Raw genomic sequence first — 26,854 nt, forward strand, 5'->3', positions numbered from 1 at the left:
ACTCTCCTGAAAGCTAGAGAGAGCAAGAGAGAGGTGGGTTTTCTTTAGAGCCTCAATATAGCTGTCCTACCCACAGGGCAGTCCGACTCGTCCTCGGGTTTATTTGACCAGAGACATCCTATATTAATCACTCTCTCAGCACTCTGTTTTAGCCGGACTGCTGGAGTGCCCCGCTGCTCTGGACCACAGCAGAAACTTCAAAGGCTCCATCCTTAGCCTCTCCGCAAAACACATGCCTTAAACGTGGCATGAATTCTGCTCTCTCAGAGAGCTGGCAAAACTAACTTTCTTTAGCCTCTGAGGGACTCATTATTGAATTACTTTTTTCTTGAGATCTGCTGATCAAATATGATTAAATTCTATTAATTTTCTTGGCGGTGCTGCTGTCCGTCGGGTTCCCTTTAGCCGTTACCAGTTTGCCCCATGCACTAGTCAGAGATGTAAAGAGCCACAAGAGCACTGCGACTCCCCTAAGAAGGTCCAAAAGAGGGACGCCGCTCAGGGACAGCTACACATTCTGCTGTGTCTCAGACTGGAAAATTGTAGTCTTGAGAAAGGGAGGAAAATTTGAAAAAAAGAAGAGGAAGAAGGAAGGAAAAAGCAACACAGGCCACAGTTTTAATTAAGTAAATGAAGAGGGAAAAAAATGGTCTTAATTAATGAAAGCTTTTAGCTAGCAGCTGCACCGGGGAATAATACTGTTTTGAGAATCACACGCATGTCGGCTTGGTAAATTCCAGCCATTTGTCTTAGGCAGAGTGTTTGTCCAATAAGCCTCATGGGCAGGGGGAGGCGGAAGTGATGGAATCTTTTTCTGTCTTTCTCGCTCTCTATCTCTCGCTCTTCTTTAATCTCCCTCGGCAGACTGCTGCACGCGCTTGACGGTCGTTAATCTTTGGAAAAGTCCCTACCCACGACTGGTTAAAAAAAAAAAAAAAAAAAAAAAAAAGAACAAAAAATAAAAAAAATACAAAAACAAATTATGCAGTTCTTACTTTTGTGCAGATAGGAGTTTTAGATATTTTTTTCATCTTTGATGTTAGCTGCAAAAGCTAGCTAAAAACAAACATTAACAGAACAACTATCCCCACAAGAATTTGAGCTGAATCATATGGAAAGGAAAATGATTCGTTTGAATGATCTTTTCAAACGGATGTAATAAAATTTCATTGCAGAAGGGACTTTGAGACAGTACATCCTCTTTCATTTACCAGAGCAGGGATGATCCAGTGTTCAGGTAATCTAGATAAACAGACATACCTGTGAAGAAAAGCTCCTGGGGTCTTACCTGACTTAGACAGTGTGTTCACAGCCACAACCACCCCAACATCATTTCATCTCTAGGACGGTGGAATATCCACCCTGTGCCCCAGTGTTCCTTTAGCTCTATTTGTTAATCATTAGACGCTCTATAATGAAGTTGGGGATGTTGTGTCTAGGCTCTGAAGGTGAGAGTTTAATGCTGTGTTGTGCAGACCTACCATAGTGCCCACGCTGTACGTGGCTGCAGGTCCAATCGTGTGGTGGTAGGGGTCGGCTGTTGCATAGACTCTGCCATAACTGCATGGAAAGAAGGAAAGACTGAGGCATCTTTTAAAACATTAAAGTGTGGACAGACAGACAGCCTTTGTTCATTTTAACTAGTTCCATTACCTCTATCTCTCGCCATATCTCTCTCTATGATGAAAATGCTACCGTCTGCTCACTATAAACGTATGGTGTAAAGGTAAGCGTGCAGGAAAAAGGTGATTTGTGCTCAGCCCCTTGCGGTTCGGGTGTAAAAGTAGTGAGTATTTTATCTTTTTGAGGATGTGGTAAACATTATATTGATCTGAGAGGGACAAACGCATGGAGAGATAAAAGAAAGGGGGAAAGGGAGAGGCAGGAACAAAAGGAAGAGAGCAGAACAGAGTTTGGAAACAACAGACGCACAGAATGAAAGGGACAGGAGGGCTGCTGGTAGAAAAGCGAGGCGACATGCTTAAGGCATATTTTGTGTGTGTGCGTACATATGGCTCTCTTCATTTTGTCCATGCTCCTCTGCCCTTTCCTTGTTTACCCAGCCTGCACCAGGGGTGGCTGTTTCTCCCTCTCTTTTCATTGTTGGCGGATTGGAACTAATTCCTCCAAGATGGGCCTCACTTGTTCACTTATTTATTTATTTACTCCCAACATTTCCCTTCTTCATTTGTTTACTTTTCTCCAAACACACACTTGCAAATGAGGGCCTGTGGGGAGCAGATAAGGCAATGCAGGCTCTGGGCTGAGGGCACGGACTGAGAGAGGAGAAAAGAGGAGAGAGGGGGGAAATCCTCTGCCCAGACACGGCTATTACACATGGAAATACTATCGGATCTGACCAGGTTTTTGTCATCCGGGATTATTACAACATCAAAGGTCAGGCTAGCATGAGAGAATGAGAAAGCTGAGCGGAGGGGATTTTGACAGCCTCGCGCTTGGCCGTTCTGAGACCATTCCGCGGAGTTCACCCGGGAATCCCCAGGACAGGCTGTTCAATACAGAGTCTGGACAGTCTCAACAAATGGGCATTACCCGGGTAAAGCATCTCTGCAATGAAGGAACTAGAACTCCTTAAAAGCAACGGGGCAGTAAGATGTCTGTATCCACCTTCCATTTGAGTCCAAGAATCTAACAGGCAAACAACTTTCTTCTTAATCAACAGGTGAAGCTATGAATATATATATATAATAGACCAAAGTGATTCATGGTACCACTTTAAAATAAATGCACTTAAAAGGGTTTATAGATGGTTTATATCCCTGCTTATTACATGGCTATTAATTACATTAATAATCATTCGTAACACAGAGATAGAAAGGGTGACGGTGACCTCTTTTTTTGACCAACACAGAAAATGTCAAGGTAAAGAATAAGCTCAGACCTGAGAATGTGAATTTAGAATGAGAACTAATAATAACTGATTAAACTTACTAACAAATATGTGCTGGAGTTGACGGAGTTAATGTTGACTGATCGAGAAGACAACGTAAGGTCAGTATTTTGCAAAATCTTTAACTGTAGTTGGATGTGAGCGCACTATTTGGCAAACAACGTCCCTGTTACTCTTTCTATCTGTGTGTTATAAATGATTATGATGTTTTCAAGTGTTTACAGCATAATAAATAACATTATTAAACGACTAATAAACCATTTATATACCTTTATAAGTGTAGTCTTATTCTAAAGTGGTACCAAAAAATGTATCATGTCGATTGAGCCCTGTCCATTTACATTGAGGTTACAGACAACACTTCAGCTTTGACTGCTTTTTAAATGAGACACAATAGAGGGCAGGACTGAGATCAGAGGTCATTTACATTCGTCAGTTTCATCAGACTTAAAGGGCACAGTAAGATAAATGGCGTCAAAAAGAGAACAAAGCAAGGTTGAATAAAAAGATACATCTGTATTTGTCTCGCATCCGGAGTATCGGAAAAGGCGGCGCAAACCTATCCTGTATTTCACTCAGCAACTGGAGTGTTTGTAGATGCAGCGTGAGCCTATGCTTTATTTTTCTTTAAAGAAAATGCAATAAAAAAGCACGGTGTAAACTGCTACACCTCACTTACAGTAAAGTAAACTCACACAATTCTGTTTGAGCCTGTAATAGTGTAGGATCCATGTTTTTTACAGTGCTTCTTACAATACTTAGCCCTGATCACCTGCTACACAAATTCACACACTTTTAAACAGCATGTTGCTGAAGATCTGGTTGGACAAAAAATGGAGAATGTAGGCGAGATCAGAAAAACCAAACAAACAAACACATTTTTGGGGAAGAAAGTGGTTTGTGGCGAAGAAAATGAGTGAGTTAAAGGAGTGGGAGGAATGAGAGTGTGAGCGCGGCTGAAATCACTGCAGCAGAATGTCAGTCTCTTCACCTGCTCTGATGTGGATCGGTGCTTGGCTCTGATAAATCTTACATTATCTGCGCTCTTCAGGCTAGCGGGCAGGGTCGGGCCTTATCGCCACTGACACGCTCAATCTCGCCTAGATTAAACCAGCGCCTGCCCTGATCCAACCTGACAGGGTCCCCACAGGTCCCAGATAAATTACTGACAACCTGGCACCACCCTACTCCTCAAACACATGCACACACACACCCACACCCACCCACACACACACACACACGTGGCCCTTGAGGCCTAAGATAAGTGGCTGAGGTTCAGAGAAGTAAGCTCACTCAGGTGAAAGAGTACACACTTATCTAAGACACTAATACCCAGAGGTCTCAAGAGGTCATGTCCAAGGGGCCTTTCCACAAATCTATTAGAACACTGTGAGCATTTCAGCTTCAATGAGATGGTAATTTCTGCACCTGCTCAAATAGCTGGTGTGCTTCAGAGCAGTACAGTTGCTAAACCCTTTCCAAAACTATGTTAGACTTTGAAGAGATGTAATAGCACCCCGGACAGAGAGGGTGCTGTGGCACTCTTACCTGTCACTGTAAGCTGCTGCAGCTGCTGCGGCTGGCTGGGCATACCTGTATGCTGCATAGCCACCCTGTTAATCATAACATGCAAAAACATCAGACACACAAGAACAAGGAAAAATGGAAATACGTCTATGAAATCACGGCTACAGTTCTTGCAGAATCTATACAACATATAAAACTGATAACAATACAGTAGCTCACATTGTACATGAATGTTTCATTAAACAGCACTGCATTAACTGTGAATGAACACAACACTTAAGAAAGTAAAGTCTGTGCATTCACTTTTTAGAACGCTCTTACACTGATTTAAGCAGCTAAACAACACTTTGATGGAATTAGCCGTATAGACCTCAATAAAGCCACACATGGCTAACTTGGTAGAACTCAATGGCGGCCCAAACAAGCCCATTTACCTGTCTACTCTGTGTGCAGTGATGGCAGCACTACCTGCAACATCCCTGTCTGCAGCACATCAATTTGATCAATTGGAATGGCAGCAGTGGGCGCCTATCGATCAGCATTTTAAGTGGGAATCTGGTATAAACATTTAAAACCAGTCAATGCTTGCTTACTGTGAATGAACCAAATGGAAGATTTGGCGGAGGCTATTGGAGGGCCTTTTAATTAATGTGGCCAGCCAATACGAATCCTTTGGCGCAATGCCCGAGGGAGCTGTCCTGACAGAGGAAATGCGGTCCACAGAAGCCAAAGCATGCCAGACACTAAATATTGCTTGTATAAGCATTAGATGACATCTGACAAAGCCATTAATTGCTCCATATAAGCCTGCTATTAATAGCTAGGTTGTAAGCAGCATCAAATATCATTAGCCGAGATTGTTAACCACCAAAGAGGATCAGCAATCCAGTTGGTGTCTTCTGATGATTACGCTCCGAGAGCAGGCTTTGTGGACAAACCTAACACAAATATGCCTTGCTCTAAAGCAGTGAATGCATTTACTTTCTGGGTGTAAAGTATCTTTTTTTGTCACTAAAGGGTTTATCTGTGTCCATTTAAATAAAACAACGCTGCTCTTCCTGCTTTATCTTTTTATTCCATTCTCTGAACAGTGGCACTGGCAGGAAATGTGCCAGGCTGAGCATGGCCTTTGATACAAGAGTCCCATCTAAATTATAAATGCTCTCTTTCATTTTTCAGCTTTGGATTAATGTCCGATAGTATTCTAAGATCAGATGTTTAGTTGCAGGAGCGCTAAGGAAGGAAAAGAAAATCAGGTCACTGTAAAAATCCTGTATAGATCGTATGGAAGTCTCCCTCCCCATAACCACCTCGCTCAGTCGCTATCAAAGTTTTTCAATTTTAAACTTCAGGCGTACAGTGGGTTTCTCGCTCGGCTGCTATCAAAGTTTTGAACTTTAAAGCTGTGCCGACCTGGGAGGTCTAAAAGAAATAGCTCGGATCTTCAATATAGCTTAGTCTTAGGTGGTGGTTGGTGGGTAGACTAACAGGATGGTCCTGAGTTTGTAGCTGAGCATGAGGTCCGTGTAAAAACAGCTATAGATATCTGGCTATGGGTCTGCAGCTTTTGGTACAAACACAACATGTAGGGATGGGCATCACTGCTGTCTTGGCTGGTTTGCCCTCCTTCAGATCTTGAAAGTTGAATTCATTTCCATTTTTCCTCTAGTGACATAATCCTGGGAAGGGAGGCATGCTCTCTCACTCCCTCTGATCACCTGACTGTCTAATACCTTCTGACACTCTGTCAGGAATAATAGCGCTTGGGCATGGGGCTGGCATGCAATGCAAGGCCTTTTGGCTACATTTTAATATGAGCTGAGAGGAGTGGATAAAAATGCACTGCACAAAACAAAACAAAAAAACTCAAGCAGCTAGTTTATCCAGTGTGATATGGCTCGCTCTTACAGAGAAATCAATCAGCTCTGGCAACTGAGGGAACGCACTGGAGTCTGGAGCCAAGCAATGGATTTCGGTTCACTCCAAAACACACACAGCATTACCCTTTTCTTCCCTGCTATATCATAGTATACGTAGGTAAGGACTAGTTACATTTACTCAGTCACATGCACTCATGTAGGGTTCCATGCCATTTCCAAATCAACCTTGAAAGAGAGCACCTGACTCTTACGCATTTGAAGTTTTGTTGGATGAGGACCCAAGCGGTGCTGAGAAATCATACGACAGAACATTTTAAATCAGCATTTGAGACCAAACTAAGCCCACACTGAATAACCAATGGATGTGTGTCAGATGAGGTTTAGCCTTATATGGTTCAAAAATGTCACCAACGGCTGAAATGGCTTCAACTGAAGACCTTAACAAGGCTCTGAGTGGCCAAGAAGGGGCTGTCCTCATGGATTTTTGCAGGACAACCCGAGTTGACCCTGGCCTTATGAAAGATTCAGCACCAGCTGTTCTGGCATAGCAGGGAGATAAGGGAAGAGCAGTGCTGGAGAGAGTACTCAGGGAGGCTAAGTCCTCAATCAGCTCTCCTGGCACGGCACGCAAGGGTGCCATCCTACCAACCCTGGTACCGGAATGCTAAAGAATCATGGCTACATAAAACGGACAAATCATTTCACATGTGACCTAATACCTTTCCTAACTTTCTGCATATACACTCAGCAAACAAAGACCAGGAGCTAAAAAAAATGCAAGGGAACACTTACATATATCTCGGCACCATAGAAACCATCCTGGTATACCACACTGTGAAGAGACAGATGAAAAAAAAATACAAAGCATTGATGTAGAGCAGCTTTTTCTATACAAACAGAAGAATAGAAATCACACAGCTACCACCGTAGCTACTTATTCACCAGACAAAACAATGCACTGTTGACTGAAAGGAGAAAAGGCTGGAGCAAATGAGAAATGATGGCCATTTTCACATTGAAGAGTAATTTTATGCTCTGTTAGGAAATCCCTATTGTTTTCTGATGGCCTCTGCTCTGTTACAGGGCTGATGTGCCAGCAGGACTTTGTGGTTCAGTTCATCATTCGACTGTGACACAAATCAATTTAATTGTTCGTATCAGGGCAATTCAAGTTAACGGTATTGTGTCTGAAGCCGGGAATGGGCTTTTGATTATCTCAGACAGAGCTGCTAGTACTAAAGTAAGCTCAGGGTGTGATAATAACTGAATTATAGCGACCACAGCCAGGCTTTGGTCTAAGAGAAATACTGCAGGTGGCTAAAGGAATAAACCAAGTGTATATTGTTATGAATATGTGATAGAAATTGGATTAACTCACGCTCCATACGTGGGGATCGGAGGAGGTGGAGGAGCGGCACGGAATGTGTTGTAGACTGCACGACCCCGGCCCCTCAAGTGGGCTCCTCTATAGGCCACCGTGGCCCCTGTGGTTGGGTACGGGAAGCCTGTGACTGTAGAGAGGAGAGGTGAGAGAATAGGAGGGAAATAAGAAGATGAGTATAGAGAGTAAGAAAAGAAGAGAGGGGAGAAAAAAGAGAAGATTGTAGAAGAGACGAGGTAAAGGGAAAATAAATGTAAAAAAGAATGGAGAAGGAAAGGAAACAGAAGGGAAACATTACTCAAATGGAGGTTGTGTTAGCTTTGCTACCTGAAGAAACACCTACCATGAGCATTCAGCACCTGCCAACCAGACTGCGTTCAGACATAACACTCATTGCTGAAGCAAAACAACTCCCTCTGATGTCAACTACTGTCCCATGTTGACACAACACACATCAGTGAAACAGTGATTAGCAATTCAGGTAGTGGAGCAGCCAAGGGGTCATTCTTGAGGTCAGCTTAAGGCATCTCCATACACTTAGAGGCAAATAAACTGCATTAGGTAGAGTACAGGACAGAGACCGAAAGACACCCCTTGTCTAGGGAAACCTCTGTGTAGTATTTGCTTCTAAAACCTTGGGCATGTGAATTGTGCGTGTGTGTGTGTGTGTGTGTGGGTTTGGCTGCTCTCCCGCTCCAGCGGAGTGTGTGCGAGGCAGGGGAGGTGGTAGGCTGTTGTAGGTGAGACACAATGTGCTGGCACATGGGGCTAAAAGAGCAGATGGAGCGTATTGTTTTGAGGTGCAGTCACAGCCCGACATCATCATTCATCTCACCCTGCACACACTCCACACACACACACACACACACACCCCACCACCACCGCTGGGGCCAGGGGGCCAAGAGAGGGGACAAACCAGGGTCAACACCGGAGAAAAGTACACGAAAGTGGGAGGATGTATATGAGAGCACTGATTGTGTGCACGAGAGAACGAGAGAAAAAGAGAGTGAGAGAGAGCAGAGAGAGAGAAAAAGACAAGGAGGTATAAAGAGAGAGATGAGAAACTGAGTAAAAAAGTACAAATGACAGAGAGAGAAATGGAGAGAAAGTGATGAAGAGTGAGGGCCAAGTAAATAATGGAATAGAAAAAGAAAATACAAAGAAAAATGAAAGTAGAGAGAAGAGAAACTGGAAGGAGCTGAAAGTAAAAAGGATCCAAAAAGGATCTGGAAGATGTGAACGGAAAAGACGACGGATGAGAGAGTTTGACGAAGCGGGGAATGTGTACCATCCTGAGTGTGTCTTTAACCTTCAGCTTCAGCACGTGTGGCCTTCATGCACCAAGGGTAAGGTCATAATTACCCACGGTACTGTGCAAGCAAAACACTTCACGACAGCGCACCCAGGCCGGCTTCTTCTCATTTATGCGCCAACCTTACCGTGCTCTCCTCTGTGTCCCTGAGGACCTTGTCAATTATTTACTTTCCCAGACACAGCCACCCAATTCTCCTCTCTAAACTTCACCTCATTCATTATCAACAGCCACCAAAGCAAGCACCGGAGGAGACGTGACTGAATATGTCAGGACACTCTTGACAGCAGATCGGAATATTTAAAATCACTGATTAAGTCCTGCTACATGGGCATGTGCTAATTGGTTATATATGTATATATTCATATGGATAAGTATCAAGTGCATAGCACTGTGGCTATAAAAACAGTTTATTTATTTATTAATAAAGCTGTCTACTTACACTGTGTGACTATTACAAAATGGATCGACCAGTGCCAGTATAAATGGACTTGGACTCATACAGGACCAGTCAAATGTTTGGACACACCCACTCAGGGAGGGTCTCCATTGTTTTCCGCATGTTTCTCAATCAGCTTCATGAGGTCGTCACCTGGAATGGTTTTCAGTGAACAGCCGTGGCCCTCGTCCAAAGTTAATTTGTAGAACCGCTTGCCCTCATAATGTGTTTGAGTCCATAACTTGGGTTGTGCAGAGGTAGGGGCTGGTACACAGTTCTATAAAGTGACTAGCCCTATTCCACCAATGACTAATAACAAGATGTGTCCGAACTTTTGACTGGCACTGTACATTATCACAATAACAAGAAACAGAGTCAGCTGGAGAGCAATATCCCCCAGCACTGGTGTAGTGGGCTGTTCTCTGGAGTGATTGAGCACCAGCCAATATCAAGGATTAAACACTCGTAAGGCTCTTGTGGCTGGCTGCAATCAAATCCTCAAATAAATGGTGCAACATTTCATACAAGGTCTTCCCAAAAGAGTAGATGCTGTCAGTGCAGCAGACCTTTCCTATCAAAACCTTTGCTATCAGAAGAGATGTTCAGACGAGTACTAGCACGCACTAACATGACCTCAAGTTCTAGATTTGTGGGCCACAACAGTTGGTGCTGGCTAGCTGCTGAAATAAAACCAACCCGTGAAGACAGGGAGAACAGAAAGCAGCGTTCCGCAGTGGGGAGGTGTGCAGTGGCCTTTTGTCTGATGTAAAAGAAAGACAGATGGCAGAAGGTAAGGAGTTTGCTCTTTCGTTTTGATATAGAGTGGAGCTGTTGACATTTTAATTTGTCCCTCCTAAGCTATGGACGCCAGTGTTAATATGCCAAACAGCAGTGGTCTGTGATATATGTCAGGCCATGGTCAATTTATCCAGAATTCCCTTCGTATGCACCGCTCTTATTTTCTCTTTGATTTTCTGTGCGCATTATGTGTGCTATGACGTACATAAATGTAATCTCATAATGAGCTATGGGTCTACATGCTGCACTGATTCAATAATAACCCATAAATCACCGCAGCCAGTTATGACACCCCATAAAGCCCATGCAACAGCAAAACTATACGTGTGCATAAATTGACTAATACCTCATATGCTGCTGTTATTTTAATGTGAGAGGTAGCAAGATTAAAAGCAGGGAGCAAGAGATGGTCCAGCACAGTTTTCTATTTACATATATATATATCTATTCACAACTGAATGTATTTTCGGAAAGGATCACTCATGAAGAAAAGAAGTGAGGGAATGTACAATTAAATCAGATGTGTTTTCATTGCCACTGGAAAGCTGTGGTACGATGACATGCCCACTTAGGACTCCTTCAGCTCCAACAGAGTCACATTCTTCTCTGGTGTCTCCACACTGCTATAAAAACGGATTCTCTTTTCTAAGAATGTAGATGAGGCCACCACTAGGGCTGCTTCTAAACTGTGTGTTTACCGTGTTGGTTCATGTTGTAGATAAAAGAGGATTAGTCTGTCCATTTCTTCACACTTTGCATTGGTTGTGGTCACAGACCTGGCCATAGGCTGCATAGCTTTTGCTTGTGTACTAGTCTCTGTCCAGTACTTACACTAAAGGGGTTATAAACTCCAGCATCACTGCTGTGTCTGATCCACTCACACCAGCACCACACACACTAACACATCACCACCTCACCACCATGTCAGTGTCCCTGCAGCACTGAGGATGATCCACCAGCCAAATCATACCTGCTCTGTATCTGTAGGTATGATGAAGAAGCATATCTGCTTCTTGTGAAAAGATTATTTTAATGTTTTGGCTGATCAGTGTACACACACACACACACACACACACACACACACACAGAAGCCGCAGTGTGACACGATTACTCAGTAACAAGAGATGAGGTCATTCCTGACAGCGTCTATCCGGAGTTGGATCACTTGGACATGGCTGTGAGTCAAACACACGTCACCCTTCCCACTTGCAAATGTTTTAGCATCTATTTAAAAATCAGAAAAAATTGCATTATTAATATTTCCCTCCCATCTACTTTGCATTTTAATCTTATTTGTTGTGTTGGGCTCAACATGCTGCCAAGCACTGAATACATTGGCTGAGGACGCAGTCAATCAATCAATATTACATTTCCCCCGTCGTCCTTCATGCATGTGCACCCAGAGCAGGCCGGTGGACTCAAGAGAAAAGACCTTAGATTACACAATTAAGTTCCCCAAGCAGGGGTCAGCTCTCAGCCCTCGGTTGGGCTTAGCTCTATCCACACCGCTTACTCTCAGGAGTACACACACGGGATGAGAGAAACGAGGGGGGGATGAGGGTGAGAGAGAGAGGGGAAACAAAGGGCAAGATGAAAAATATCAGAGCGTGATATTTTTTTCCATAGATGTAGAAATAAACCATGTGGGTGGGTGGAGCACAGAAAAAAGAGCGACTGAGAGTGAGAGAGAGACAGGAAGAGAAAGTGAAAAGGAGAATAAAGAGGGGGCTGTAGAGAGAGTGAGTGAAAGAGAAGTTTAGAGAGAAAAGAGAGACAGTAGGAGAGAGGGACAACAGGTTTGGAAACTCTGAAGTGTATGTGGCTGATTTGAAGTGGGGGTGATGAGATGAAAAGAGAGGGATGGAGGAATGAAGGAAGCGAGGGAGGGGGTAAAGTGGAATAGAGGGGTGGAGAGAGGGATGGAGGGATGGGCTGGCTGCGGGAGGGAGAAGCCCGACTTCCTTGGAAGAGGTTAAAAGCAGGCAGTCAGCGGCCCTCATCCGTCATTCTCCTGAATGGGATTTGAGGACAATAAACCTGTAGCGCCAGGACGAATGGAGACGGAGTGCGCTGTCAGCACCGCACGATTTATGGAGCCCAATTTCGCTGATCTCCCGCACAGAAACTAGGACTGATAAACAGTGATTAATCACCTTTACATCCGATTTCAACCCCCACCCCTTCCTCCAAAGTATATTAAATGTAGCCATAATTATTCCACGAGAAATGCATGGGCCACCTCTGTTTTTATTTTTTTATTTTTATTTTTGAAAAGCACTGTGCAAAGAAAGTGCACAAGGCGGCGGGGGTGAAGTAGGTGGGTGATTTGGATCGTGCGGCCTGGCTTTTCCAGTAGAGCCTGTTTAGCGCGGGGAATCTATATCTTATTTCCATTTTTTTTCACCTCTTTGCCGCTATCTCCGGGGAGCAGAGGAGGCATATGGTGTCGTTTAGGCTTGGCAAACTTTAGTGGCATGTTAAGACGACGTGAAAAATTAGCATCCAATAAATCAAGCGTGCTGCTTTTCTCAGCCAAGCCGCTCAAGTGGTGGACCACAGTAAATCTGATTTGATGAGATGCTTTGAGGAGATTTTGTATGATTGCGTGAGTACGTTAGAATGAGAGGAATAGTGTGGAGTAAGGGATGACATTGTAATGTCCTGTACTGTTTGCTCTGTTCATGCTTTCACACAATGGATGAAACATTTACAGTGTTTTACAGTGATTTATATAAATTAATATGCACCCATTGTGGACACAGTGGTTGGACCGAAAAGAATGTAAATGAGATGATACTCTGGAGAAGTTGTCATGAGCTGAGGGCCTCCACGGCCAATGATGAGTGTGGGCTTAGCAAAGGGTGTCCACGAATATTAGACCATGTAGCGTAGTTATTATTGTACTTAGGAACTAATTATACAAAGTTTCTATAGCAACCACACAGCAGATGTATAGTAAGTTTAGCTGGACGAGCAGATGAGAGAGGCAGTGGAGTTTTGCGTAATAATGATGTGTAATTGATTGTGAGAGCACGTATCAGCAGGGGTGTCAGGCTGAAGCAGGTAGGAAACTAGAGGAAGGAGGGAGGGAAGAAGAGAGGGAGAGGGATGGCAGAAAGAGAGAAGGAGGGGGAGAGAGGGAAGGAGTTGGGGGAGGGAGAAGGAGTGAAATGAAAATGATAAATGACTGCTTTCTGTCACAGACGGTTATTTAGAGGTTTGCCGTAAAGCTGTCCTGGAATGAACAGATTTTAGTCTAATGAGCAAAAAGGCAGACCGTTAAAGTGGTGCGATGTGCTCAGCACTTCTTCCAAATGAAATAATACCATTTCTCCCTTCATTAGGATGCAAAGGATCCAAAGAGCAAGCAGCAATAAAAAAATCAGGAGAGTAGAGTAGGGGAAAAAAACCAAGAACAACAATATGACAAAAAGTCAACACTCTTCATTTAACTAAACCAGCAAAGGTCTTTTTCTAAGAGCTACACATGTGTAGGACGGTAAGTAAACAACACTAGACCTTGTTTTCTTCTCATCATCTAGTGAGCAGCTAAAAGAACTGAGAAGGGCCTGTTGACCTTGCTGAAATGATCATAATGACAGAGCACACAGAGGGATCAGTTGTCCTCTAAACCAGTCGACTTACTATAACTCATTTAATCATCAACAAGTCTAATATTTACCAGTGTTGCTACACCATCAGACTTCACTAACTCACTAAGACCACCAAAAGACTTTGATAATGACATGCTGCTGTTTTTAGAGAAGGCGTTAATGAAAAAACTCTAGTGTAGTTTACCTGCATAAAATTCAGGACCATAGACAGCTCCCACCACTGGGTTCAGCTTCCAGCCTATAGGGAATACACAGGGGAGAAAACTAGCATTTAGTACTTAATACCAGAACCTACTAAATGTTTGTTTTGGGGACAACCCATTTATAAGTGGAACTTTGAATGGGGTCAAGAAAGCAGAGGGAGGTAATTCTCCAAAAAAAAAAAAAAGAAGGAAGAGACATATGGGTTTGTAAAGATAAAGGAATAAAGGAAGGGCAAAGCTGGGGAAGAGGAGGAGAAAAGATTAGATGATATGACCGTAGAATATTGAAGTCAACATTAAGTTAGAGGAGGCTGCACTGCAATAGTGAAGAGTGTGAGAGAATGAGGGGGAGACAGAGAGAGAGAGAGAGAGAGAGAAAGTGAGTGCTGTCCGATGCACTGTCAGTGATGGATGGGGGCTGTAAAATGGCCTCCTCTTGCTTTCCTGATTGGTTGTCTTGAGCAGTGCTGGGGGGTCTATGCTGCTTTCATTCCGTCTCTCTCTCTCTCTCTCTCTCTCTCTCTCTCTCACCCTCTCCCTCCTCCTCAAGTCTAGAGGAATGAGTTTCAGTGAGGTGCACTAGCCTCCGTAAATGGCCCTGTGTGGAGTGACCCTTAATTTTTCCACACGGCCTACTTGGCAAAGCAGCTGCACCTAAATTTGATTGGGGTTGTGGAAGAGGTGGGAGAAAGCCAAGCTAACTTCAGCTTGGGCCATAGCTTTGTGTACTGACAGCAGACGTTTTCTATAAACTCAAATTGATGAAGCTAATTTGACAGTGTCCTGATTCCAACTGATTTATTTATGATTACTACATTAATTGTATTATTTTCTTTTCCTTTTATGTTAACTTTTTTCAGGTGACACAAACTCATTTGACTGATCACTGTGGTCTCTGGTGTCAGCATGGCCTTAAAGTGTTGCACTTTTACGTTTTCATAACGAATAGTAGCGTACCATTTGCACAGTTTAAAGTTGTTGAGTTAAAGTTGATTTAAAAAAAAAATAAAGTTAGTACACTTGGCAATTTCGCTGTTTATTTGTATCATTATCAGTGAGCAATTGTCTTAAGTGTTGACACAAAACAACGTTTTCAGTTTAAAAAGCCACGACAACACCCCTGCTTTTGTTAAATCTAATGAATATAAATTTGAGATTGATGATGAACTGTAAATTCCTGTTTTTCTCTTTAGTCTGAACACCCCCCATGTTATGCCATAATAATTGAGCAGAGTGTGGACTCAATGAATGAAAAACACTCACCATTTGTGTAGGGATTAGCCACTTTTTTGTTTGTCATTACTCTTGCTGTTGCATTATTTACCTGCATGGAACACACAGTCAACACAGTGTTAGATACAAAAAAAGCAAACAGGGCAAACTAGCATGCAAGACAGATCAGACTGGAGGGCAGACGGAGCACATCCTATTTTTGTGAATATGACTGTAATGCAGCCAGTCCTTCAGGTAACAGGACGCATGTTACATTAAACAAACAAAAAATGGTGTATTTTGGAAGTCCCCGTTAGCAAGAGCAAGGGCGTCTCCTTAAGACATTCCTCTGTGACTGAATCCACTGCATTGTCTAGACAGCTGCAGATTCCCAGACGTTCTGGCCCTGAGGCGGAAGCTTCATGAGTGGTAAACTGAACCTCAGGAAGAGCAGTCATTTTGCATGAAGCTGCGACACAGAGAGCACAAGCTCTTCTTCTGGAGGTGGGAGTTGCTGTGGGAATTCAAACATGGCCGCTGGCAACAGGAACCATGTTAGTATTTCACCCTCATGTTAATTAGCGTTAATAGCTTTCCTTTCCACAGGGGCACTGGAGGTCATTTAGCTTTAAGAAACAACTGGCCTCGACTCTCCCTTGATATATAGGCCTTGGTATTGTTTGTACATTATGTGAATTATCTTAATTGCCCTATGGAAAACCTTAATAGCATTGTGTGAGAGTGAGAGAGCATGAGAGAGAGAGAGCAAGCACACTATATATGCCCTAGAGAATGGGGCACAGAGGAGGAGAAATAAACCTTGTCTGTCCTTGTCTGTTTGGGGTAAACAAGTGAGATTTAAAGCAATGGCAGCAGTGCTTTTGATTTCCTGAGCTGGGCTTAATTAAACCTATATTTTCAGCCTGGAATGCACATGTTTTTGTAAGTGACAACAACACAAAGTTTAAACAGCTTCCTCTAACAAACGTGCACGTATAGATCAGTGCAGGCGAGATGAAACCTGAAGCACTTTGCTGTACCTTTATGAACATAGCGTACTATAAGCAGCATTCATCTGATTCCACTGCCATTAGAAATACTTTATCAGAGACCAACAAATAATAGGGCCCCAACAATTCTTCATTTCTCTGTGAAAAACAAAAGCTTAAACAAGCTGAAGATGTACACCATATGGCCAAAAGTTTGAAGACTTTCAATGCTTCCAATGCTTTAAAAGCTGATGTTCTGAAAGATGTTGGGATATTCACATTAGGGTTTAAAGGGACAGAGATGTTTCCTTCTGGAGAACACTGGTTCTCAATACGCTCCAAAGTCTCAAGCTGATGCTTGACACCAGGCAAGGTGACCTTAAGGTTACATCCCATTCTGTGTCATGATATTCCATGGAGATTAGGAAGCCGTCTCTGCAGAATAGAACATCGGTGTCCGCCAAATGGTCTTTATAAGGATTGTCCACAAACTTTTGGACATATTGTAGTGTATAGGTTTTCTCATTAAAACTGACCCCAGATAAAAAAAAACTGATGCTTGGGCACCCACAAACACAAAGATTCATGCAAACACACGTATACACCGCATGCAAACAGGCACCAGGTCAGATAGAGCAGAGGAAGAAACAAACAGAAAGGGAAAAGGGGGAGTCAGGCACCAGCAGGCGGAGAGTGGGAGGGGTGAAGGATTTGGAGTTTAGGAAAGCACCTCGATTTTGCGTCCCTCTACGATTGTACCATTTAGTTTCTCCCGTGCGCGATCTGCATCTGCACTTGTTTCAAAAGTTACAAAACCAAAACCCTGGGGGGATGTGTGTGAGGTGAGTGGGCCAAACAGAACAGCCGCAAAAACAAATGAAATGAGAAAACAAATGAAGCCAGAAGGAAATGAACAGGGGAGAGAAGGAGAGAGAGAGAGAGAGAAGGGAAAACACACACTGTAAGCAGAGTTGCAAGAAGGAAAATATTAAGCATTAGTTACAGGTGAAACTTCAACCATTTTGAGTGAGGCCTGGTGGAAAACTAGCAGAATGGAGAGTATACTACACTCTACAAGTTCAAATCAATCACAGACTGCAGTACAATGTCAAGCAAACACTCAATAGGTACAGTAACACTAAATATATATTAGCAGTCCTTTATTTTCTTGTACACCAATTGGGAATTTTTGAACATGTCATGGTATTACAGCAATATTAATTATGCACAAAAATGGTGGCATACTATAAGCTAGCATTACCTCGATCTGTCAGTAATTGATATCACTATCAGTAAGTGAAAGGTATTATACTATGTAGCAGGTCTTAGCATCGCTGTGCTACATGGACCCTGTATAACCCTGCTCTCACACACACACAGTCTCTCGTGGGGAAGAGCCCTCTTCATCTTCTCCCTTTGGCTGCTGTCAGCTGTGAATTATGAGCAGCCACAGCCCAAACACCATATCCTGCGCCGGCTATTAGATATGCACAGCAAACAAGAGCGCGGAACAAGCTCCGGCCTTTTAGTTCATATACACTGTGCAAGTATGGCCTGGTAATTGCTTTGGGAGATAATGCATGAGAGCGGGTGTCTGGCAGCATCATCTCGGATGCACACGCTGGATCGTCTTCTTCACTTCTGCCATAAATATAAGCCAGCCCGGCTTTACTAGGGCCAACCCAAATGATAAAAATAAATTTCAAAACAAAACAGCCAGCCAAAATGAATTCTTCTGGCATTCTGGGCTACTACGTTTGGTCGTAGAGTCCCCTGCCCCACCCCCACACTGCCTTTATTACACTGAAATGACTGACATATTCATGCTCCACCCACGTATGTATTAAACGGCTAAATTTAGAAAGTGGTTTTCATTACAATGATATTCAACATCAGAGGTCACACGTTTTGACCAAACTGGCGTTACATAGCCAGCCATACTAGCTTAGCCAGCTAACGGGGCAATAACACTGGTTCATTACAGTAAATTACCACTGGAATTTTAGGTCTAGATTTGGACCATGATTTCGCCATAATTCTGCTCTTTTTAAAAAATTTTTTACGATTTTTTTAAGAACCTTTTATGTGACACAAAATTATAGTAAAGTGAGCCTAACCCACCCACTGGCTTGACCGCCTTAGTCCACAGTTCTACCAAACTGAGAGCTGACTGCTAACACATGCTTCATGTGAAACCAGCCGCCACTTCTATATAATTAGACTGCTCTACGTGTTTGGAGGAGCAGGTTAACTACACAGATGTGTTACGTTAGCTCTAAGACCCAGGTGAGCTGGCTAGCAGTGTGCTCAGCGATTGGGGGACTGCTCTTTTGGTTATACGGTCATGGTACCACTGAGGACTCCTGGCCCAGCTGTGTCTCTTGGGAAACCTGCCTGGCATTTTTGCCTAATTCCTGTGAAGCACCTCGTATAAGAACGTCTTTGTGGATGGAGCACGGACAGGTCAGTTAGCTCACGTGGCTAAACAGTGGAGACACTATTTTCCTGTTATTAGCTTAGTGGCAGAGGGAAGAGCCAAGGTAAGAGAAGCTCTCCTCTGGGAAATGAGTCCTGTATGAGCTGGAGCGATTGTGTGTCTATCTGGAAGAGTGCTTTTAAATATCCCTAACAGCTAACGCATGAGACTTCCGCGACTTGAAAAGACAAGTCGGTTTCTATCAGCGTATGACAGCTCTAAAAGGGGAATCAGTGTGCACTGGTCAGACACCCACTTCATTGAATTATAACTGGGTGAGTTGACTCTAACTCAGCTGAAACCACTCACTTGTCGGTGCACACAGCTACCTTTCAGAGAGTGTGTCTTGGCACAGTGCAAGTATATGTGAGTGTGTGTGTGTGTCACTTTGTGGCTGCTGTGTGAGAGCTGTAATTACTCGGCTCATGAAGGGGAGAGGGGACCTGTGAGGGGAGAGAGAGAGAGAGAAAGAGGGAGAGAGAGGGATGAAGTGACAAAGAGCTGCTCTTCCAGCTGACTTACCTTAGAGCCCCGCTCGTTAAAAATAATTTCCACATCTAAAATTTTCCCAAATTGCTGCAGAAACGAAAGGGAGACAGGGAGAGAGAAAGAGTAGTGGAGAGACGGGAGAGAGAGGGAGAGAGAGAGCGAGGGAGAGAAGTGGGGAGGGGGGGAGAAAGGGAAACAGAGAGAAAAGAGACGGAGTAATTAGAACTCATCTCTTTTGCACTTTGTCAGGAAACTTGAGCACTTGATTGCAGAGCTAACTAAAATAGAATACCCATAGCTCTATGGAAGCAACTCCCACAGTGGAGAAGCTCCACCAAGAGTTCCCCTCTGCCGGACTAAAATTACACAGACAAACAGAATTCACAAACACTTTTATCAGTGGCCAGCCATCGGAATGTGCTAAATGGAGCTAGCTGATATGGCTGGGCTCCTGGGGAGGAGAGAGAGAGAGAGAGGGAGAGAGATTATTCCTGTCTGCGCTGTGGAGAAAAAGAAACAGTCCATTCTGCTGATGGGTGAAAATTTTTTAAAAGATCACAGCACTAGCCTGCTGTGTATGCACCAGTGCTCTTAATGACAGACAATGCCTTGTTATTTTCCGTGGTGTTTTTGACTGATAAAAAGGCTGGCCGAAGCCACGGGAGAATGTATTTCTGGCATGACTTAACACCCAACACCCCCTCTCAATTAAAAAGGATAATTGGACATAGAGGAGCCATCATAGGCAATGATTTGTTTATTATCGCCATGATGAATGCCGTCCTCGTAATTACCTGTCACATTGGTTATTATTTTCCAGCCATTTGCCCTCCATTCCGCATCTTTATCTGATTGTCATTCTCATGCCCCTGAAATGCCCAATCCCTCTTTTTTATTCGCTAATTAGCATTAGCCAGCAGGCGCTGACCACTCCCTCATAGACAGGGCACGGACAGGGAATTGGTTTTTGGAGACAGCGTGAGGTTTATGGATTTGCGGCCTGGCCGCCGTCCAGACGAAGAGGCCCCAACTTTCCGCCCGAGCCGGCCTTTGACTCCAAGCGGCGCTGCCCTGGAAAGCAATGGCCTTGCCGCATCGACGAGGAGCGCGATGCCCTGTGCATAGAGAATGACACTGGAGAAACACTTGGGTGGCCTAAAGGTGATGTGTGTGAGGTCAAGAGGGACTGGAGACTGATGAGGGCTGATAAAGGCCTGCACTCCTGGAAGCAGAGCAGGCCACTCTGCGTTAACCCTGCTTGCCTTATGCTAATCAGGAGCCTTGGTTAGATATCTCCACCATGAGACCTTGAATCAAGCAGCTTTATTTCAATAAATAAATAAACATGCCAACGCAAGCCAAAGCAAGGTCACCTCAGTCAGGGAATGAGGAAGCTAAAATGTAGTTCTCTGGAACGTTCTACTCAGGTTTGAGTAATAGGTGAGACGTCGGAGATCAGAAGAGTTTAAAGCTCTGAGGATCAAAGCCAAGAAAGAGCACTGTGTGCACTGTATATTTCAAATGTTTAGGTTTTGAGCTCTTCCTTTGGAAAATAAATAGTTTACTCACACCAACCCTATGTGAGGAAACCGCAAGATTAAATAAACGAATGCATACATCAACGTGATCCTCTGTTTGCCTTGTTATTTCATGGTCATATTCATATTACACACAGTCGAAGAACATTTTTTTTGGCTTCCTTTTGGTGTTTTTAATTTAGAATGTCCACTTCTTGTTTAAACATCTTCTGAGTTTTGATTACAGGTTCATTTTCTCCCTCATCTATTTACTGTTCTACCTCTCTTTTCTCTGAATACTTTTACACTTATGTGAATATGTCCCCCTCCCTAATATTGCAAAGTGACATATAAGTGACATTCAAGGGGCTATATAAATGTTACGTATAATTAGTAATATTATTGGGCGGCACAGTGGCGCAGCAGGAAGTGTCGCAGTCACACAGCTCTAGGGACCTGGAGGTTGTGGGTTCTAGTCCCGTTCCAGGTGACTGTCTGTGAGGAGTTGGTGTGTTCTCCCTGTGTCCGCTTGGGTTTTCTCCAGTTTCCTCCCATGGTCTAAAAACACATGTTGGTAATGGGATTGGTGACTCTAAAATGTCTGTGAAGGACTGGCGCCCCCTCCAGGGTGTATTCCCGCCTTGCGCCCAATGATTCCAGGTAGGCTCCGGACCCACCGCGACCCTGAACTGGATAAACGCTTACAGATAATGAATATATGAATGAATTATTATTATTAATATTATTATTACTATGCTTTGAGGGGCATAATGTGAACATACTCTTTCTGGACTGGATCACGTAAAACAAACACAATGCATTATAATATACAACTCACATTGATGTAAAGAAGAGGACACATTTTCCAACCATCATTCAAAAGTTCAGTGTGCAGCAGCAAGGTCTTCAGAACCTCAGTGTCAGAGTTTAAAAAACACCGCTGTAAACAAGCACCAGTAAAAGGGGGAGCCCTGCTGTACTACAGGAGCAGGTGCAGTTTAGCAATATAGGTGACTGTAGGATGTTTCCTTTCCTTTCTTCTCCTGTACCTTGGTGGTCGCTGGGGAGAAGGGAAAGTCAGCACTGCAGCAAACATTCCCCCGAGGGCCAGCAGGCCTAAGCATTCCATTTAACGGGGCCTGCATTGGAGATCATTACGAAACGATGCAGAATGAAAGCGAAACCTTAAGTTCCTCTAATGGGTGGAATGAAAGCGGATTTTAATTGCTGTCTACAATGGCCGTATTATTTCATTAAAACTAATTACCCTGTCAAGCAAGCCGCGTCGGCTTCATTTCAGCACAACAGGGAAGAAATGGGCCTTCCAGGCACTGTGCGGCTCAATGGGATTGATCGAGGGCCCAGGTCACTAATAAGGTTAAGAAGAGCTGCCTTTTATCCATCCAGCCGTAGGGAGAGACCAGTGCTGAATTTGTATGTGTGCGAGTGCGAGTGTGTGCTGGGGGGTTGTCTCTTCAACAAAGCACATGGCACTAATCTTAACTGACTGGGAGACTGACTGGTGAAAGGGCCAGTTTCTGTTCAAGCTTGGCCAGCCGCAGGACCCGACCTCTGTCTCCTCCAAGCTCATTTTTCCCAGCCCAATTCAAATTTCAGAGCCAAAACCCAAACAGCTGCCACTTGACACAAATCCCTCCATTTGTTCAATTTAAGGCATGTTTGTTTCCCCTCTGCCAGAGCGGCATCAAGCACGTCCATTTGCATCTCAGCGTGAAGCAGCTCATGACCGCAGACAAGTCACTCTAAACAAAATCTGTGGACGCTAATGGTTTTAACCCACCCTAATGGGCTTACAGAGCTGCTGAAATATTTCCCAGCGAAGTCATCTCTACTGGCTCCCACTCACCACGGGGAAGTGCTCCCGCCAGACACCAGTCACAGTGGGCTTTACCATCCACAATCACCCAACAGCAGAGAGATTTAATAAGAGCACAGGCCAAATTAGGATCAATGGGAGACTGTGCTGACGACTGTGGGAGGTTCTCATACCATAAGCGTCTGCTAACTCTTCCAGTCGTGTTATTCGGGGCAAATTACCAAATATTTCCACTGTGAAAGCTGTGAAAGCTGGGAGAAAGGCCTCATAAAAACAAGTCAGCAGTGTATAAATCCACCATTAAAGCGATCTTGAATACTCGGAATCCACAAAGCTACTAAACTAAGCCATTAGAAATAAGAAGGAATCATTATAAAACCATTACACACACCCTTCAGTAACCTACACAAACCATATGGGTCCTATCTCCTTATCAGCCTCTAAAGACCACAGGTAAAAACAGGCATGGCCCCGGGAGGGCAGCACCGGAAAACCATTAAGTAGACCTGGCTTTCACTTAGGAGCTGGAATATCAGTCTGTTAATTGGTTTAATATGAAATTAGTGAAAGGTGCTACACAGAGCTTTTTTTCTGCTTGTTATTGTCATGGCGGTACTTTAAAGTGCAGTTGGTGGCCGTCTTCATTGCCTGAGTAGTTACAGTTTAATGAAAGCTCCTCGGGCGCTGGATGCTCAGAGTCGTGGAAACACAGGAGGGTCTGAGTGAGGAATCTGACATTTCAATCACGTTCCAGCAGCTCCTGTGTGGAATCGCCAAGGTGGTGCTTTAAACCCCATTTTATTCGCCAACATTAAGCCCTCATACTCATTGGTGTAATTGCTTTGGATGTCTTTTTTCTAATTATAAAATTAAGCTCAAATAAGGTTGGGTAATGAAGCTTGTTTAATTTTCATTCTTTGTTTGACTATGTCCCATGCCAATGTACTCAAATGTGGAAATAGAGTCATCAAATTAGAGGTTTGAGAATCAGCTATTCTAAATTGAATTTTCATCCCTCTTGGATGAAAAGATCAAAAAGTGCCATCTCTCCACTAAAGCACATGTTTAAACCCTAAGTTGAGATGAATGTATATTTTGGTAAGGCTTTGATGGGCTCTACTTTTGGACGCCCAATGGTCCCTTCTAGCAAATTGAAGTTGGCTGGCGGTTTGATTAGGGTCCGCTTATAAATGAAAGAAAATGGCTGGATAAAAATAGATGTCTGGACACTGTAAGTTGCAGATATTAGGCTCATTTCCCAGACATGGATTAAGCCTAAATTTGGATAAAAAAAAAAAAATTAAAAGTGGGGGATAATTAAGAATAACTGAATGTATGGCCAACTGTCGCTTTAACCCCTTAACTTCTACTTCCTACATCTATAGCTTAATAACTGTATGATTCTTTTACTGATGTAGGTAGCTGGATAATCCAGAGCATGTACATATGGCTTAGTGTCAAAACGCGTGTACCCTGCAAGTATTCTGGGAAATATTACATTTCCCAGTAAACATTTAGCCGTTGATTCAACGTTGAAATAACGTAATGACTGCCGTCTAAACAACATTCTCTTAAGGTTGAAAATGGAAGTTGAAAAGACGTCCAAACACAAAGATTGAACAGACGACTATTAGACGTATTTTGGACGTCCATTGACGTTTTTAATTGGTCCCGAAATAAATTACTTGTATAAAACGCGTTTTGGACGTCCACTGACGTTATCGATTGGTCACCACTTCATAACTAACTTATTAAGATGGATTTTGGACGTCCATTGACGTTTAAAATATGTCCTTGGCGGACAGACTACTTTTAGACCTATTTTGAACGTCCAGGGACGTCCCTTGTTTACTGGGTTATCATTGATGTGTTTATAGGAATCCTATAAAAAGCTTGTACAAAGCAAGCATGGTATAAATAAGGGCTTCTGCCCAATCCTGCTCCTGGAGATCCACCACCGTGTACAGTAATCAAACCTGATCCAGGTAACGAAGGCCTTCAGGGGCATTTGAATATTAGAGCTGGCTGTGCAGGATCTGAGCTCTCCAGGGTGGTAGATCTCCCTAGGACCAAGTGCTACAGGTGATGGCTCTGTGCCTCAGTGTGAGTGCTATTTTAAATAATTTGTTACATTACTTACATAACTAAAACCGAATGTTCGTACTCTACTTAATCACATATAAATTAATTGAATCTTCATTAAAGCCTTCAGAGCAGTCATCACACAAACCAAAGGCCAGGAGATTTTTTACACTTGATTTATTTGCTTAGAAATCAAATTAAATTCTTATTAATGTAAAATTAAGCTTGTAACTGCTATGCTTCGGGTGTCCTGGGATGTCCTGTGCCTCTGACGTACTGGGAATCGTGCTTGTACTCAGTACGTAAGAGCTACGTTAGTGTAATTACTTGTATGAAGCTAAACAAAGGCTAGAATCACTGATTTCTAAGACTTAAAATTGGGCAAGTGATTGTAAACCACAAAGAAGGCGAGAGGTCTCGGCGGAGGCTGGTGTGAGTATTTTTGGGGGTTTTGAGCAATCAGTAGACAGAGTTCCAGCCCCTGTGCTGCTGTCAGTCCTCTCCACTGCTCTGCCTGAACTTCACGTTTGTGTGTTGTTCATGTAGGATTGTAGAGCTGCAGCATGCTTGTCCATCTCCTCCTCTCCCACTAGTCTATCCATGACATGCAATAATTGTGCCCTTGGGTCCCTGTGAGATTTCACAGCAAGAGTTGCAACAGCATCTCTTACAAACACACACACACATACAAACACACACACAGAGAAGCTGTCAGCAAACAAACACCTAATGAGGATACAACTCCCACTTTTTAAGCGCACTGAGAGGCACTATTAATTATGTCTCCACTGGTGGGACCTCTCCTCGGCGCCCTGCTCGTCACATCAAGGCTGGGCAGAGAGAGAGAGAGGAGCGGAGGGGAGTGGAGGGGAGAGAGAGCGAGAGAGAGAGCGAGCGTCTCTCTGAGGGAGAACAAAGAGCGGAGGGAACAGATGTTCTCCCGGCTCAGCACTCACACTGAATCCACAGCCCTTCATCAGATTAAATGCCACTGTCGCCTATACTGTGCCTTCAGTAAACACTGACTCCAACTCTTAACAAGCTAAGACCAACAGCAATATGTTTTTTCTCTTTTTTCTGTTTTTATCCCCCTCCCAGTTTTGTTTGTAGCTTCCAGTAACAAGCTGCCAGTGCGTAGCGTTTAGCTGGGCTCCCTCGCTGGGTGCTGCTAATTCAAAGTATTCTGGAGTTAAACTCTACATCTCTCCCCATCTTAGAGAGACAGGCTCGGCTGTTATGGATATGAAAGCGCACAATTGCTAAGGGTCTCTTATCTCTCTTGGTTTTCAGCTTATTTTAGGGGCATTCTGGAAGACACCAATGTGCGTTTCCGGTATTTTGAGCTGTTCTGATTTACATAAAATGACCAATCAGGAAAAAAAGAAAAACCACAACAATATTTGAGGAGATTTGACTTAAAAAGCGTGTTACTTTACAAATGGTCACTAACAAGCTTGCGATAATAAGGACAGCTTAGACGTGAGAATGTACTCTCTGTTATCTTTCTGTTTGTGGAAATCTGGAGACACAGTCGATCTAAGATTATTCACAGTCCGAGACCAGAAACACAGAAAAGCATCAGCGGGGATGATTCAGTGTAAAGCATGGGCCAAAGTCTTAAACCGAACCTGAGCTTTAAAAAAAGCTGTTGTAGTTTCTGTTGATTCTGTTGTAGACCTGAGAAGACTTACAGACATATGTTTACATTTTTCTATGTTTAGTTTGTGCTACTCACTTCAGATAATGTTTAATGTTAATGTTAGTTACAGCATCATTCAGAAGACAGCACTGTGAACAATAACTCCAACAACAAATATCAGGGAGTGGAGCACTGGTGCTGGGTCTCCGCTGTCTTTCATAGCATGTCCTTCATGTACTGTCTGGTTACAGAGTGACACTTACCCCAAACATTTGCCGCAGGTCTGGATCACGGAAGCGGAAGGGAATATTGGAGACGTGTAACCGTTTGGGCTGCTGCTTCTCCGATGAGTCTGAGGGCTGGAGCTGGAGCTGCTGGGAGGCCTCTGTCTGTGCCACATCGTCCGGCTGCTGGAGGAAACCATAGATGCGGCAACTTTAGTTCATAAGTTTATATTCTACACTTTTAGTGGAGCTCAGCAACTGTAAAAATAGGAGGGTGAGCAAGTGGAGTTGGCAGTCAATGATATATAAATAAATACATGAGTG

General features: G+C 43.6%; 1 protein-coding gene across 4 annotated transcripts in view; it reads right to left on the bottom strand.

The window, feature by feature from the left end:
- The window catches only part of rbfox3a (RNA binding fox-1 homolog 3a), a 510,141-nt gene that overhangs the window by 389 nt on the left and 482,898 nt on the right, over positions 1-26,854 (bottom strand). For all 4 annotated transcript variants that reach the window (XM_066663315.1, XM_066663314.1, XM_066663316.1 and 1 more), the window contains 9 exons: positions 26,570-26,716; positions 19,265-19,318; positions 16,997-17,089; positions 15,329-15,389; positions 14,047-14,100; positions 7,697-7,829; positions 7,111-7,150; positions 4,460-4,524; positions 1,482-1,560 (listed from right to left, as the gene is read on the bottom strand). In XM_066663315.1, the coding sequence (XP_066519412.1) occupies positions 1,482-1,560; positions 4,460-4,524; positions 7,111-7,150; positions 7,697-7,829; positions 14,047-14,100; positions 15,329-15,389; positions 16,997-17,089; positions 19,265-19,318; positions 26,570-26,716 (726 nt within the window). The remainder of the gene's footprint in view (positions 1-1,481; positions 1,561-4,459; positions 4,525-7,110; positions 7,151-7,696; positions 7,830-14,046; positions 14,101-15,328; positions 15,390-16,996; positions 17,090-19,264; positions 19,319-26,569; positions 26,717-26,854) is intronic.

The sequence above is a fragment of the Hoplias malabaricus genome, chromosome 3 (genome assembly GCF_029633855.1).
Source record: "Hoplias malabaricus isolate fHopMal1 chromosome 3, fHopMal1.hap1, whole genome shotgun sequence".
Classification (NCBI taxonomy): domain Eukaryota; kingdom Metazoa; phylum Chordata; class Actinopteri; order Characiformes; family Erythrinidae; genus Hoplias; species Hoplias malabaricus.